This window comes from Pseudorca crassidens, chromosome 19 (genome assembly GCF_039906515.1).
Source record: "Pseudorca crassidens isolate mPseCra1 chromosome 19, mPseCra1.hap1, whole genome shotgun sequence".
In the NCBI taxonomy this organism is placed as follows: Eukaryota; Metazoa; Chordata; class Mammalia; order Artiodactyla; family Delphinidae; genus Pseudorca; species Pseudorca crassidens.
In genome coordinates, this window is record NC_090314.1 from 8,394,835 (window position 1) to 8,412,405 (window position 17,571).

The 17,571-nt window shown below is 42.4% G+C and overlaps 1 protein-coding gene across 1 annotated transcript in view; it reads right to left on the reverse strand.

The window, feature by feature from the left end:
- The window catches only part of DNAH9 (dynein axonemal heavy chain 9), a 300,225-nt gene that overhangs the window by 109,060 nt on the left and 173,594 nt on the right, over positions 1-17,571 (reverse strand). Inside the window, exons 42-45 of the mRNA XM_067716537.1 lie at positions 17,240-17,401; positions 12,631-12,827; positions 6,554-6,716; positions 4,664-4,787 (exon numbers count right to left, since the gene is read on the reverse strand). Of these exons, the coding sequence (XP_067572638.1) occupies positions 4,664-4,787; positions 6,554-6,716; positions 12,631-12,827; positions 17,240-17,401 (646 nt within the window). The remainder of the gene's footprint in view (positions 1-4,663; positions 4,788-6,553; positions 6,717-12,630; positions 12,828-17,239; positions 17,402-17,571) is intronic.

Here is a 17,571-nt window from a genome sequence, read left to right on the forward strand (position 1 = left end):
ACACGGTCTCTACCTTTCATAAGTTTACAATGCCGTTTCAGTACAATGGTGGTGTGTGCATCCACTGAATGTTAGAGAAACACAGACGGATGTTTCTCATTCCTCGTGGTGACAGTGGATTAGTGAAGATTTCCCAGAGAGATAACATCCAAGATAAGTCTTGTACTATGGGTAGAAGTTAATCCAGAGAAAGAAGGAGAAGGGCACGAGGTTCAAAAGGAATGGTGCGAGCCAGTAAGGGTGTCAGGAGGCAGTCCAGTGTGTTATTTCAAGGAGGTGGGAATTACTAGATCATAATGGGGAGGTAAGCTAGTGAGGAAGGAAGGAAGCAGGTCCAAGGCAGCTGTTTTTTTTTTTTTTCTGTACAAAACAGCTTATCGTGCATTCACTTAGGAACTGATGAAGGAATTATAGTTTGATAGACCTTTTTGGAAGCAGTGAGGAGAATGGATGGGGGTGGGCCTCCCTGAGAGGTAGGGAGGTGAGTTAAGAAGTGTCTGCAATGTAAGCTTTTATATGTAGAATATGGATAAACAAGAAGGTCCTATTCTATAGCACAGAGAACTATATTCAATATCCTATGATAAACCATAATGGAAAAGAATATATATAAAAAAGAATATATATAACTGGATCACTTTGCTGTATGGCAGTAATTAACACAACACTGTAAATCAACTATACTTCAATAAAATAAAAAAAAAGAAGTGTCTGCATTTGTTGAAGCAAAAGATGAAAAGATCAGTGGTAGTCATGACAGAGAAGAACGGATTCAGAAATAGCTAGGGGGTAAAACTGGTGGCAACTGATTATCTCTTGGACATAGGTGATGAGGGAGAGGGGGGAGGGAGAGGTTAGTAATGGAGGAGAATGCACAGAGACATAGTCTCAAGTAACTTGTATGAGAATTTAGTACCACATGAAGAAAAGAAAAGCTGTTACTCAAGCATCTTTTTGTATTATGCTCTGGGCACTTCTGTGTGGCAGCTGGAAGCAACCAGGTGCTGGTTTAAATTTCCATGGTTTATGGTTTGGGGACGCATGAGGTAAACAGATCCCCTGAGACCACAAAGTATGCTTAGGAGGTCAGATGCATGCTTAATGGCTTCTCTTTTGTCGTCTTTGCCACCTTTGCCACTTCTCTTTTGCCACTTTGTCTTTTTTCCTTTCAGAGAAACTGGGCCAGAATATAACTTGTGTAAAGCATAGATGGCCTATCAGGGAATCCAGTTCTAGATGCTCATGGGAGGAGAACAATCCAATGCCAAGACTGTTACAAATATTTCCAGACTTCACATTCTCATGTGATGTGTACAGATCACGAACATGCCAATCCTGCCTCTAATCCTAAAGCACCTGGAAGATGAGAGGATCTTTTCGTGTTTTACATTCCAAGAGGAGATTTGGCCCAAACGTAATAAGGACAGTCTGTTTCAGAGATGAGGCATATGGCTTTACAAGAGAGGGGACGCAGTTGGTTATCAACTATTCCAATAGACCACACAGAGGTTACTGACTGGAACACGGAAGCTTAATAAATGGTTTTGAATACACAAATAGATGCAAAGTGATCTAGTCTGAGCCAGGGAAGAGAAATATTAATTTTGGAGTGAACAATTAAGCCTTTTGAAAAGCGAAAAGGAAATCCCAACGTAAGATCCCAAAGTAAAATGAAGTATGAAATCTGGCAGAGTAAGGAGAGGAAAAGGCACCACACCTGGAGCAGACTAGGTCTTCCTAGCTGGGACTGCAGTAAAATGGGCTTTCTGGAACGCTGGAAACCTGGAGGCAGGCGTGCTGTACCAAAAAACCAGGAAAGGATTCTATTTTCCCTTTAGATTAGGATGGGCCCGTGCTGATGCTGAGTTTGGTTGAAGGAGGACCAAGAGAGAACAAATTTTGTGAGAGTTTTTAAATACCTGCTTTTGATGGCCAGTGTACATTCTTCAGGAATTGTTATACAGGGCAACAAGGACATAGCAAGAATTGAACTTTTCAGACTCAGCAAGGGCCAACATTTCATGCATAGTTTCACTAGAAGCTTCATGAGCCCCATTAAGGACTCTGGTAGCCAAAGAAAGTGACTGAAAGATAGGCTTCATTCACTCTGATTTAGGTGGCCACCCTGCTTCTTATACAATTATGTTGCTTTTGCTAAGAAACTTGATTTATTTTTTTAACTTTCAGTGAGGATTTCTTACCGTCAGTCTGTAACCAAACTGAGATGCAAGTGGCATAATGATGGGTTCTGAAATGTTTGGGTGGTGTCAGAGGTGGGATTTATGTGCTGAATTACCAATACAGTTTGATTCTGGAAATGGTGTCAGGAAACCAAGGGATGAAACAATGAACTAAAGAAGTGTGGGAGGAAAGCAGATAGCCTATGGCGCGAGATCATGAGGTCACTGAGGAAGATGTTTTGGGGGAGTGTTGAATCAGTGGAATTCGCTCACTGTACCTTATCTTCAACCTAATAGGATTTGTAGATGACTAGAGAGGGATGAGCTAATGACAAGGTAGCCCAATGTATAGTTTCCTAGTCTCTACTGTGTTATCCAAGAATGCAGTGATTGCACAACCCCATAAAATTGAAAAACTAAGTGGATGGGGAGGCTCTGAGGAATCTCTGTAGCTCTGCCTGGACTGGCAGTCAGTTAATTTCTAGCCAGAAATTATCTGACAGGGAAAATTAGAACTCAGATATGCTCAATTCTCCCTGTCAAAATGGTTAAGATAAAAGGGATGAAGATTAGAAAAGTATTACTTTTAATTGTAGCTCCATTTTAACATGTGTGTGTAAATCCTGTTTTTGTATAGAAGCCTTAAAAATGTGAGTTTGAAATTCCATGACTTTGAAGCACACTGATTGCATTAAGTTTTCACTGGGCAGGGCTTCAAAAATTCATCTGAACTTGAAACAAGTTGTTTTCTAAATGAAAAATTTAAAATACTTAATTGAGGAATAAAATTTCAATTGGTAAAAGTGTAACATCGTTTGTGTCTCAGACGTTATTATAGGAGAAGGTGACCTGGCTGGATTGGAGCCAAATGAGATACAGGGTGAGGCTGGCAACATGCCTGGCATCTCCAAAGCTATAAGTCTTTGGAAGCACAATTTTACCTTTTTTGATTGTTTTAGAAATTAGACTTTAGGGCACAGCTTCAGGGTGGGAGGACAGTTGGACCCGTCTCTCATTATTTGGTAAAATAACAAAAGGTGAGGCAGTGCTGTAGGTGAAATACTGTTGTAGAAGGTGGTGGGATGTTAAAAAGACAGTATTTAAGAAAAGGACAATTTGTTGGATTGGAGGAGAAAAGGTATAAGAGTTAGTAGGCAAATTCCTGGATATGAAGCTAACTTAAATAGGGCAGGTTGGGAAAGGAACGAGAGGGTGGGATCAGTGTTATGGTTGGAGCCATCAGTCCCAACCTGATGCGACTCTGGTCCTCATCAGGAGGAAGTTGAAGGTTGCTCACAGAGCCTGCTAGTGCATGGTCTGGACCAAAGACCAGCGGCTTGTCATGGAAGTGATAGTAAAATGGCCTGGGGTACAAGGGCACAAAGTTTGAAGCAGTCAACGATTCTGAAGCAGTGAAGTTCCTAGAGATTGCATGGAAAGAGCCATCCTGAAATATATTATATATGACATGGAATACACTTTGGAGAAGTATATTGTGATCACGGTCCTTTGACTTCATAAACTAAAGAGGATTTAGTCAGAGAGCCAGGAGGTGAACTGTAGAGAAACAGGCTTTCTGAAATGGAAATCTGGAAGCAGAAATTTTGTTCAGAACATCTGTGCACTGACTATTTTATTAGCCCAGATAAGAGGTGGTTTTATAGAGGCTAAATTTGGATTAAGAGTCAGGAAATCATATTCTCCTTTTAATTAACAGAAATATACATACACCTCAAATTTCTGAAAATGCATAATTTTTATACTATATTGTTTTATCTTCTTGGGTATATATACATATATATATCTTGTGTATGTTTATGTATATTTATATATACATATATGTGTATACTTAAACTTTTTTTTCTAGAATGGTTGGCATAAGTCCTGAATCCCTAAAAACATAAGGGCAGCAAAGTATCAAGAACTGAACTTTCCACTGAAGTCCTGTCTTGCACTGATAGTGTCCCAGGGAAGTTGAGACAGCCTTTGTCAAGTTCTTTGTAATCTAAGAAAAATTCATAAAGTTCTGAATCCTTGATTAATTAAATTGGCAACCTAACCTTGCCCTCTTGGGTAAGTTCTGTGTGTGCAGGTACTATGTGTGTGTATGTTGCTGCTAATGCCTTCCCTCCCTGAAATACTGAACACATCCCAGTTTCTCTCTGTCTTGGGTGTGGGAACAGCACCTGCTCTCTGGACTCAGCAGATCTGCAGGCCCTAACCTACTTTCCCCCTATTGTCATATCTAGTCCCACTAAGAAAGGCATAAGACTACTGTCTGTTTTGCATGTAAGGAGAATAAAAGACAGCAGGCCCAGCAGCAATCCTAGAAGGACCTTGATGAACCAGTTCTCCGCTGTATCAGTTTTCTCCCTCATTTCTATGACCTCGCTCTTCTGACCTAGAACAAAATCTCCACCTTGGAATGACTCCAACTCCAGCAGGAATTGGTTAGAGACATTCAAGTGCAGAGAGTCTCTTACCAGATGCCAAGAGGTCATTAATGAGCACAAGGAACTTCTCATCAGCTACTTGGGCGTCTGTCATGAGAAACACGGTGCTGAGATTCTTTACCCCGGCTTTCAGGCACAAGCTGGCCAGGTCCGCCTGCAGAAACAACGTCAGAGATCTCTGAGAAGAGGGCTTTCCTGATAAGACACCAGCAATGGGAGGGACGGAGGAGTGCTATCTTGCACTCACAGGCCGGAAAATATGCCTCATTCCCAGGCCTCGATCCCAATAGAGGTGAGCAAGTAGAATAAATAATGATGATCTTTAATTCATACAACCACTGTGGCTCCTGAATTAACTTCTAGAGCTCCTGCTTTGTGCAAACAGGTGACAGCTTTCCAAAGGACAGAGATGTTCCCCTGTTCATCTGTGTTACTTATATCATCATACAAATGAATGGCTTGCCCCGGGAGGCAAGTGATTGCTCTTGGTCCTGACAGAAGAGTCATGTACTTGGGCCTCCTGGCCTAGGGGATGAATATATCATATAGTAGCAGAGTCTTATGTCCTTATGGCTAGCTCCAGCAAAGACTTTTGCTGTTAAAAAATATATTGGGGAACGTACACACACACACTCACACATACGCACACACAATCATTTGGTAGGAACTTACATCCATTCAAAACTATAGGTAGATGACGTTTGGGGCTAGGATGCCAGGCCCTGAATTTTTCCAGCTTGGTCACTCTTGCTTCCTTTGATGCATCCCTTTCCCGAAGCTCAGCCGTTGGTCCGTAATCTTAGTCATCTCTCTCTCACACGACTCAAAGCTCATTCTATATCAGCCTCATACATTTCCTTATAGCAGAGCTTCCTCTGTGTCCAAATAATTCCCCTTTAACATTAATAAACTTCCTTTTAGATCAGTGGTTCTCAACCAACGCATTTACAGAATCACTTAAGACAGTGTTTCCCAGCTCTCCTTAGAATCACCCAGGTTACTTTCAACTGTCCTGATGCCCAGGCCAATCCCCAGAACAGTTAAGTCAGGATTTCTCGGGGGTGGGATGCAGGCATCACTATTATTTGAAGGGGATTCCAGTACATGGCCAAGGTTGAGAACCAGTGTCTTAGATCATTCTGTAAACGCATGATTCTCATGAGCACTATCTTGTCTTTTCTTTTTTGGAAGCACTAAAGATTGACCTGATGTGAACCTGGAGTATGACCTTAGATGCGGCCAATCGCAAGAGGCTGAGCTGTGGTTTCAGAGCAGCAGTGAGCCTGACCAGCTGAGAGATTATGAAGTCGGGTGGACGGGTCTGGCTCTGTGCAGGCTGGAATTCTCCCAGGGACAGCAAGAGCAGCATCTTGATGGAAATGACCTCATGACTCCCTACTGGGCCTCTATTGTTGGCCATGGATCAAAACAGGGGGCTGGACAAAGTGACCTCTGAGGGTCGTATTTAATGCCTTTCTCCACTTTCAGGGTGTGCACCGTGGCTCCTAAGTGCCTTACGTCCTTCATGTCACTGAAGGTCCCAGCGGCTGGTGGTTACTGAACCCATCCTTTAATATATGCAATTCTTATAAAACTTGGGCAGTATTCCTTCTGTCTGCTAGGGCCGCTGGAGAGCTGTGTGCTGAATTTGATGTAGCTGTGCTTCCGATTTGGGTGAGAGCTGAGGCCCTACAGATGCACCTAAAGCAGCTGAGGTCTCCCAGATGCAGACCTTGGGAAGGTCGGTGTTCTAAGGGTCTAAGCACCTCCAGTCACCAGCCCAAAGTCTAAGAAGAAGGTGGACAGATGATTAAGGGGAGATTCTGGGCGAGGGAGCTGAAGAGCTAATGCAGGGTGACAGGGAGTCGTGGGCAGCTGGGGAGAGACAGAGCCTCCCCCCCGCAGCGGCCGGCCCCCTACCTTGAAGTCAGGAATCTGGTAGCCTCTCCGCAGCGTGATCTGGAATACATCCATGGAGCTGATGAAAGCCGCGAGCCTTGTCAGACTCTGCCTGCCGCTCCCCGCTACGCCAACCAGCAGAGCGTTTCCCCGCGGGCACTCCAAGATGCGATTGATGTGGCAGCTGAGGGAGGGAAGCAGAGGCACAGGGCTTTGATCAGACTTCCCTCCGTGAGGAGCAGGCGTAATGGTCGGGGTGAGGACTGGAGCCCTCCTTGCAGGCACATCCTGGGCTGAGCTTGGGAAGAGGGCGTTAAATTGTCCCCAAACCTCGCCTCACCTCTTGCCTGAGTGGACTGAGGTCGCCCTGTTCTGCTTTAAGCCAAAGCCTCTGGTGAAGCAGTGGTGGTGGAGGAAGAGCCCAAGGCAGCCAGGCAGGATTGGAGGGCATGTGTGATGCTGACAGGAGGGACCTGGGTTTATAGGTCTAATTATGGCCGCAGGATAAGTTCCTAGTAAGACACTTTTCACGACTTTTGATAAATACTGAAAAACTGGCCCCCAGTATGGTGGCATCAATTTCTTCTTAGGTAGAAATGATCAAAAATTGACTCTATGATACTGGAGGGTGAGAATATGTTAGACTGTGCTAGTCGAATGTGCAAGTTAAGCCAGTGTATTTGGGGATAACATAACCAGTGATGAAGCCGCTGTGGAGGGCTTGCATGTCACTAAATTTATGTAGTGACATTTTATTCCCCTAAATACTCAGAAGGTATTTACTGACTATTTTTAGCTCTTTTTATGATTTTACTTTTTCGTTTATAATTATTTAGTTGTGATACTCTGTCTTGTATCAGACAGGTGTACACTTCTCTTGCTCCCTTATTAAACCATGGTTTCTAGACATCCGAAGAGTGTGTATACTCATCTTGTTTTCTCTGTAGTGCTAGCACATTAAAGGCATTCAAGAAATTTTTGTTAAATGTAAGCAGAACACCCCAGACCTGATACTCAGCATCACATTTGAGGTGAGGTAGGTGCAAGGAATCATCTGCTTTGTGTCTACATGAGACGGTGTCTGGCTACAATGATAAAAGGAGAAAATATGGTGCTAAGATATCCAGGTCCTCTCTTCAGATTCAAAAGAAGAGGGGGCAGGAATGAATTACTGAGGAGAGAGGCAGGCATGGGGGAGGAGAAGTCCAAGCAGGTTCTGCGGGCCACCCAACACCCAGCTCTATTCTGGAAGGCCTGAACTCAGCTTAGCATGGTCCATGCTGTTCAATATCTAAATGGAAATGCATCATTAGTGCTGAAGTTTCCAAAGAAGGAATGGTTAAGTCTGCAACTGTCAGCATTGGGTTCCAGCTGGGGATTCATTAACAACCTCTGACGAGGGCAAAGGACTCTGCATTTAAATTACAGAATCTAAAAAGAAGATCAATATTCTAAAGGATTCCTGGGCCAGAAAACCAAGGCAGTCAGAGTTAAGCCCATTACTGAGTTTCTGGGAGATTAAAAACAAAAGCTGAAAATGTACCACAGCACAGCTGGAGGAAGCTGGCTTATTGAAGACTAAACACACATACACACACACACATGCACGAGAACCGATAAGATGCACAAAAGAAGGGGCACAAGAGAAGTACATCTGAAGTTCCTTTTTTTGTTAATAAATGTGAAGCGATTCTAAGAGAAAAAAGAGGAGGCAGAAAAACACACGTCGGAATGAAAAAAACGAAGAAAAGGGTAGACAGAGATAATGCCAAAAGCAGGGGGAAAGATCTAGTGTGAAGCTTTCAGAAAAAGTAGAACGAGAATGTGCTGCAATGGTGAAGGAAGTCAGTAGGAGAGCAAATGGTGCTTTTAGGAAAAGAAAACAACAGCGGAAAGATAAAGATTAACACCATGGACCGCTTAGTAAGTGCGAAGCACTTGTCATGGAGGAGGAAACTGAGGCTTGGGGAAGTTGTGTCCTTCGCAAAGCACCACCGCCAATTAGTGGCAGAATGAGGATTAGAACTTGGGCCTGGCCCTTGGGGCTCCTGGGAGAGCGCGTACAGACTCGTCGGGGCACTGTGTGGAGCGACGCCGACAGCTTAGTCACCTGTGTTTCTCACCGGGCTGTTCGGCATTCTGTTTTCCGGTATAGGAGGGGAATGCTTCTGCTTTCTCTGCGGGTAGAGGCAACAAAGAGGATCAAGGAGCCCCCGGGAGGGGAGGGAAGGGCAGTGCAAGAAGGAAGTCATGGGACATTGATATTTTAAAACAAACGTACAGGAAATTATACATCCAGATACATTTTATTCTTCCAAATTGTCCCCCTCAAGGCAGTTCATTATTCCAGTTATTTTGCCATTGCTAATGCAGCTCAGGTTTCTCTTTGGAAACTATCTTCAGAGTCTGGTTAGGAGCCTCAGGAGAAAAGCCAGTTTTCATCGTCTTATTTTTTCCTTAAGAACAATATTAGGCAGTTTGATCACCCATGCTGGAAACCACATTGACTGAATCACTTGCTATTCTCCCAAATTACATTTACTCTGAAAAGATAAAGATTTTCTTCAATTCCAAGACTATGACACAGGCTCTGGTAGCTCTTAGAGAGGAGGGAAAATACTCCCTGAAGTTTCACCAGATTAGTGAACAAACACCCTAAAACCCTTATTACTGACCATCTACCATGCACCAGACGCTGTCCAAGGTACTGGGGATTCAGCAGTGAGCAAGAGAGTCTGTGTGTTCAAGGAGCTTACACTGGATTAGGGGAATGTATGAAGCATTGTAGTGTGATGGTCCTGAGCGGACACTCTGCATGAGTGTTGGCTTTGGCTTACCTCTTCCTGGGGTGTGTGTGTTGCTGGACAACTTCCCTCATCTCTCTGGGTATCAGTTCCCTTATTTATAATATAGGGATAATAGTAGACCTGACTTTCTTCAAGGTGTTTGTGAAGCCCAAGAGAACTGATGCAGGAAGAACACCGTGCACCAGTCCATGGTGAGCTGTGTTCAGTGCGGGTCTCACATGTCAGATCCAATGCCGCCTCCTTGGTGAAGGCTCCCTCACCACTCTATTTACAACTGCACTTACCTCCAAGCACTCTCTATCCCGTTTACCTTTCTGTTTTCCTCTGTATCATTTATCCTATATGATGTGCTAAGAAATTTTACTGAGTACCTGCTATGTTCCAGACACTGTCCTAGGTATTGGGGATCTAGCAGTGAATAAGACAAAGATCCCTACACTCACACTAAGACCATCTAATCAATAAATAGGTGTTGGATGGATGGATGGATGGATGGCTGTATACAAATTAATAGAGTGATTAATCATGACAAATGTAGCAGGGGAGTCAAATAATATAAGGTAAGGACACTGCAGTGACAACCGACTTTAGCCAGAGGTTGGTCTGTGGTGACTTTGATAAGAGCTTCTTTGTTCAAGTGGTAAGAAATGGACCAAGGAACAGATGAGAAGCAAGAAAGTATGAATAGTAAAGGCAACCTTTCTTATGAGTTTTTCTTTGAATAGGAGCTGAGAAACAGGGGTAGGGGGTGAAAGAGATATAAGAGTCAAGGAATAGTTTATTCTTTTTTTGATAAATGATAACATGGCATGTTTGTATGCTGATATGTATGATCCAGAAATGAATGAATTGATGATGGGGAAGAGGGAAGAGAAGGAAAGAGAAAAGAGGAGAGAGGGATTTCCCTGGCAGTCCAGTGGTTAGGACTTGGTGCTTTCACAGCTGAGGGTGTGGGTTCAATCACTAGTCAGGGAACTAAGATCCCACAAGTGGTGAGGCACAGCCCCCCAAAAAAAGAAGAGAGAGAAGAGGGAGGGAAGGATCATTGTAGGAGGGAGTAAAGTCACTGAGAAGGTGATAGGAGATGGGAACCAGGGCACACGTGGAGCGTTTGGCCTCAGGTAGGCACAGGGATGGTTCCTTAGCTGAAATGGTACAGAAGGCAGGACTTGTGGGTGGGATGCAGGTGGGATACAGAGAGGCTGTTCGATCTGATGGCAGGGAGATGAGAGAATCGTCTTCTGGCTGCTTTCATTATCTCAGCAAAATTGTGCTCATTAATTGGGAATAAAGAGAGGGGAGAGATGTTAGAAGCTTGAGGAGAGAAACGTGTGATGCAGTCATCACACAAAGGGGAAGACAGCAATCGGCCCAGGGTCATAGAGGAGAGTTTCTAGCAAAGTTGAGGGCCCACTTGAAATTTGTGGCTGACAATCGCAAGAAAATCAAGTCAACATGATGATGGTTTTTCTTCAATAATCTTCACATGTTTAGGGGCAGGTGTGGAGAAAGAAGATAGTGAGGTTTAGCTAGAGTAGAGCTTTGTCACATGGATGCAATGACAGGAAAGTTAGGGGAGCTTGTACTGGGTGATGGAGTCTATGGTGGTCGAGGAAAGTAAAGACATGGTGGACAGAAGGATAAAGGAGTTTGAGAAAGTAGGTGGTTCCATGAAATGAAGTCTTGATGAAGTTTGAGAATAGCTGGAATGTATTTATTTGAAACAAAATGGATGGACCTTGAGGGCATTATGCTAAGTGAAATAAGACAGAGAACAGTAAATACTGTATTATCTGCCTTATATGTGGAATCTAATAAAACCAAACACACAGAAACAGGTCAGACTTGTGGTTGCCAGAGGTGGGTGGAGGAATTAGGTGAAGGGGTCAAAAAGCACGAACTTCCAGTTATAAGATAAGTAAGTTCTGGAGATGTAATGTACAACATGATGACTGTAATTAACAATACTCTATTGTGTATTTGAGAGTTGATCTGAAAGACTCTCATAACAAGGAAAATAACTACTGAGGTGATGGTTGTTAGCTAACCTTATGGTGGTAACATTTTGCAATATATACTTAAATCATTATGTTTTACACCTTAAACTTATACAATGTTATATGTCAATTGTATCTCAGTAAAACTGGGAAATAAGTATAGCTGGAATAAAAACTAGAGCAGGTTAGTGGAGGGGTAGGAGAGATAAATGAGTGGGATGTTTGAATTTGAGATTTTGGATGTGGGTTCATTATTGATGATAGAACTCCTAGGGCAGGAACACGTGAGTGAGTGGCTGAGGTGGGATGTAAGGAACATTGCTGGAGCTAAGGAGGCCAAGGAACAGAAAGACCAGGTGACACACAGATGCCAGGAATGAAGAAAGGGGTGGCTGAGGAGAGAAACTGGTCCAAGCACTGAGGTAGGTGGTAAATGATGGGGAGCAAGGGGATGTCAGCAGATGACAGTGACAAGGAGGGGTGATGAGTAGGGATGTCCAGGTACTTGTGCTTCAAAAGAACTGGGGTTCATAAAAGATAAGAGGAGAAATGGTTTAAATATGCCACTGGGGTGGGGTGGGGGAGAAGGAGGGTCCGTACCCCTCTCTAGGCCCTGGGGTGCATAGAATGGGGAAGAAAAAACTGCTTTCCTCAATGCAGGGTTCAGTTAGGTTTCAGTTAGAATTCATCAGTGTGGAAGTTCAGAGAAGTTGAAGATAAAGTGGATTTTGCTATTGGAGACTCTGGGTAGCAAGGGGCAGGGTGGAGAGATTGTAGAAGGCAGGAGGGGTGGTCAATGCACCTCGGATTGGGGAATATGAAGAACAGTATAGGATTAGCATCAGTGTGAGTATAAACTACCTGGGAGGCTTGGTGACTGCTCTCCATGGTTCACTTGATAGCAGCAAGACTCAAAAAGATAGTTAATTTGTGAAATATGTGCACTTAAAACCTTCAATCTCACTGGACTAGTATGAGTTGGGAGTGCAGGTCCTGAGCTGCTCTGTGCCTTATTTTATGACCTCCCATTTTCCCTTGGTGTCACCATGATCAGGCCCAGGACTTAAATGGCAGACAAGGAAATAAATCCAGTTCCTCCTGAGTTCATCATGATGCTGCCCCGGCTACCGCCAGTGGTAGAAGCCACAGCCGCTGCCCTACCAGCCGCCATCTTGACCTTCATGGCAGAAGCAGTAGCTGCTCTCCCGGTTTCATCCAAGTGTCCTCAAATGCCCAAATGAGACCCTGGGAAGAGGAGACAGCTGAGGAAAGGCATGATGAGAAGCATACTTACACATGGCGCATTGCATCCTCGAAGAGAACCAGGTCCATCACTGTGTTGACTTTGTTGTGGTTCTCCAGGGCCTCCACCAGAGTCTGGGTCAAAAGTTCCCACGATTGTACAGGCATGTACTTGGGCTCCCCGATACCATTTGCAAAATGGCAATACATGTTCAGGCTTTGGGTCTGTTCCACTGTCTCTTTGAGATCCTGGTAATGAGACACAGGGACAGGGACCCTCCTTAGTGACTCTCAGTTCTGGTTCCACACAGAGTGGAGACACCTCGTTTGCATTTTCTCTCTGAGCATGCTCTAAAAATTATCAGTCCTGCTTCCAACACTTCCATTTTTCTTGAGAAGCCCTTAAAACGTGTATGTTTAACATTCATTTATGACGTATGAGAAGTCACAGATGATATTGGTTATTCCTTGTGGGCTGAGGATGGGACATGGAAGGTGGGAGGTGCCCTTCCCTCACGTACAGTAAGAGCCCTGTCCGAGCAAAGCAGTGGAGGGGACACATGGGTGCATTTCCCTCCGCAGGGGCTCTTTCACTAGGATTGGGATGCACCAGTCCTTGGTCCAATGGCCTCACCTCTCCCACATCCATTCAGACAGGTCTTGCTTCCCAACACATAGCAGTGTCATAGAACATCCTTTTCTATTTCCTGTGAGACTGCACACTATAGGTTGCCAGCCCCAACGTTATAGGCTCAACCCAGAGGGTTTGGTTTCTGAAAAATGTGCCATGAGCCGTCCTTAGGTGACTGATTCGTTTATGGGGACAATGCTAATATTAAAACATTGACAGCAGAACCCCCATTTATAAAACATTTTTAAAGATTTGGGCTTACTGTGTGTCAGCCCTTGCCCACAGGACAAACCTTAGCATGTTTAATAAATACCCAGTAAAACTCAACTGACTTAAAAGATAGGGGTCTATGTCTCTTCACTACCAGTCTATCTTTTAAGTTTCCAAGAGGCAGCTATTTTTTTTTTTTAATTCAGAAAGGAACTATTTATTTATCAAATGCAGATGTTTGAGGCTTCAAGAGGTGGAGATTGTAGAGGAATTAAGCCCAAGAAAGAATAGGTTTGCTAATGCCTAAGTAGGAATTTATGCCAGCATGAACAATTGTCCCCACCTGCTGTTCTTTTCTAAGGTTCAGAATGGAGGATCCACCTGGGAAGGGGGAAATCAGCATGCTATTCAACAGCAGAGGCATTACCCAGGGCATACATCACTGTAGGGTTAGTCTTGTGAGCCCAGGGGACAAGATGCATCAAACCTAATGGAGGGAGGGAAAGTGAGGATAACAGTGACATCTACAAGAAGCCAGGACTGCTGCTTGGTTATAAGAAGAAAGAAGTAGAAAGAGTTAAATATCAAAGAGTTATTATATTTTGAAGGTGGTTTCAGGGCCATAGAAAACCTTTAAACTATGCTGGTTTTGCTAGATAGTAACAACAAATGTCCAGACATTTGGATAAGATTTAATGTGATGCAGGAGAGCCATTCTTGCTGGTTGAGGAAAACATGTGGGAAAGGGATATGGGAATACATCTACCTAGTTTGAAAATGGGCTAATATACTGGGAAGCAGTTCTGATGGCAGTCAATTTACACTAATGATCTGGCAGAAGAACAACGAAAGTGCAGTTCTGAAAAGCCTGGTCTACAAAGACTCCCTGATGAACAAAACAAGGCTCTGATTTTATGATCACAGCCAGATGTGTAGAAGGAAGAGAGAAAACCAACCCACCCAGTGAATCAAAGATTTCTTAACAGTGATGTTGTATCATATAATGGCCACAAATAAGAGAACTTTAAGCTTTTAACGGTGGAAACAGGACTGTATCAATTCCGTGTTGGAAATTTGGCAACTTTTCTCTTTTTTATTGAAGTATAGTTGATTTACAACGTTGTGTTAATTACTGCTGTACAGCAAAGTGATTCAGTTATACATGTGTGTGTATATATATATATATATATATATATATATATATATACACACACACACACACACATTCTTTTTTTAAAATATTCTTTTCCATTATGGTTTATCATAGAATAGTGAATATAGTTCTCTATGCTGTACAGTAGGACCTTGTTGTTTATCCATTCTATATATAATAGTTCACATCTGCTAATCCCAAATTCCCAATCCACCCCTCCCCCAACCCTCTCCTCCTTGACAAACGCAAGTCTGTTCTCTATGTCCATGATTCTGTTTCTGTTTCATAGATAGGTTCATTTGTGTCATATTTTATAGATTCCACATATAAGTGATATCATATGGTATTTGTTTTTCTCTTTCTGACTGACTTCACTTAGTATGATAATCTCTAGTTCCATCCACGTTACTTCAAGTGGCATTATTTCATTCTTTTTTATGGCTGGGTATCGGCAACTTTTCTTTAATACCAATACAAAGATTTGGTATAGCCAGGGTGCTTCAGGTTGGCATTTTAAATGTTGTTGGGGAAGGATGATGGCAGTATTAATTATATCTAGGTCTGTGATCAAAAGGATGTGTTCTTAGTAGACAGACCCACGTAGGAACTTCTGTTTCAAAGACTGAATGTTGTTATTCTAAAGTGCTAGCTCAGACCAACTTGAGAAGACAGTCAGGGCTCATGTGCAGAGCTAACAATGAACACACAAATTGGCAAATTCTACGATGCTCACGGAGAGGCAGCTATGATGTGCGAGTGCTGAACATCAGGCCATTTAAAAAGGATGGGACAAGTGGAGGAATTTAGGGTGTTTGGACTAGTAAAGAGCAGACTGAGATAAGTTACTTAAAATGCTGTCCAAACATTCAAAAAGCTGTCATATAGGTTGGAATAAACTGTATATATCTTCAGAGGTGGACCCAGAATCTTATCAGGAAAAAATATAGAGCTAAACCTAACAAGGTGAGCATAGGGACAGCGTGGTATATTTAAATACAAGATTTGATTATTCTAAGTTCAAGAGAGGATAGATAAGCAGTATGTGTGGAAAATCTGGTGCTCTGTTCAACAGAAAGCTCACTGTTAGTTGTGGGGTAATTTTGACACTAAGAAATGTCATAAGATCTTAGGCTGTGTTAACATATACCTGTGCTTTCCTGGGCATATTCTATCAATCATTCATTCTTCAAATTATTAGTAGGTTTTATGTAGGGAAAAGAGTTTTAGGGTCCAATATGTTTGGGAAATGATGCACAAATCAGGCTTATTCAAGATTTTCAGGGCTTTAATGTGCTGAATGTACTGTATATTTCCAAGAGAGGGCTATGATATGAAGTACTTTCTCATATATCTTGCACAATGGAATACTACTCAGCCATGAAAAAGAATGAAGTAATGCCACTTGCACTAACATGGATGGAACTAGAGATTATCACACTAAGTGAAGTCAGTCAGAAAGAGAAAGACAAATACCATATGGTATCATTTATATGCGGAATCTAAAATATGACACAAATGAACTTACTTAACGAAACAGAAACAGACTCACAGACATAGGGAACAGACTTGTGGTTGCCAAGGGGCAGGGTGGTGGGGAGGGATGGATTGGGAGTTTGGGATTAGCAGATGCAAACTATTATATATAGGATGGATAAACAGTAAGGTCCTACTGTATAGCACAGAGAACTATGTTCAATATCCTGTGATAAACCATAGCAGAAAAGAATATAAAAAACTGAATCACTTTGCTGTACTGCAAAAATTAACACAACATTGTAAATCAACTAAACTTCAATTTAAAAAATTAAAAACAATAAAATGTTATGGGGATAGGAAAAATATGAAGTACTTTCTCAACTTATTTCATCATGGATACCTTCTTTCCAAGGAGTATATTGTGGTACAACTGTTTAGCAAGACACATTTTGGCAAACACAGTTAACAAAAATTATAGTATATAAGAAGAGGGGAATGATGGTCTTGATTTTGGTCAGACTCCACTGGGGTTGTGTGATGAAAGTCAGACACCATGATTTCAGAGGGGAGAACTGATGGAAGAGTAATACAGATGATGTCAAATTGCTTTGGGTTTGGAAATAAGTCTTGTCAGAAATGGCTAACAGAACAGAGGCTCTTTGGCCTGGAAAAGCGAAGACCCAGGAAGGACAAGATAAATGGTCTTAAAATATTTGAAGGTTTGTCATGTAGACCTAGGATTAGTAGACAGGGAAATGAATTTCAGAGAATTATTTAAATAAATCTCCAGTCTTTAAAGTTGTTCCAAAGGTTCCAAATTTCAAAATCGTTCTAAATTTCCAGCCATTTGCCATTCCAACATGGCTGCCTTTGGAAAGACAGGATAGTGTATTTCCAAGGATGCTGGTGCATTATCTGGGATGACCAATCTGAGCAATGGTACTGAGAGGCATTAATATAGGACGAGGATTGGATCAGATGGTCTGCACAGGCCTCACAACACCAAGATTCTATGATTAATGTGTGTCTCTTCTTGCTCCAGCAGTTTTCACTTAGGCAAAATAATGACAGATTTTATTTCCTTACCTAATCCTGATCTTCTATGGGCTAGATTTTTATCATTTGGGTGATCACTTGCATAATCATGATTATTTTTCAAATGTAAAAATAAATTCACAGGGTAATACTCACATTAAAAGTTTTCTTGATCACTTCTGCTTGGATCTTATCAAAAAGATCAAGATCCTTCTCTTCCACCATCTTATCCCGATAAACCCGATTTGATTCGTGCAGATAGAGCTTTACTAGGTCCTGTGTGGATTTTACACATTCCACAGAGGAGAAGAGAATGCCCTTTAAGGAGAATAAACAGCAACAAAAAATAACATGAATAGCAATTTAAAACTACAACAGTTACAATTGATAGAAGCCAGTATGTGACAGGTATTGAACTAGATGTTTTGCCAGAAAAAGCTCATTTAACCATCCATGATGCTACAAAGTAATTTTTACAATAGTCATTT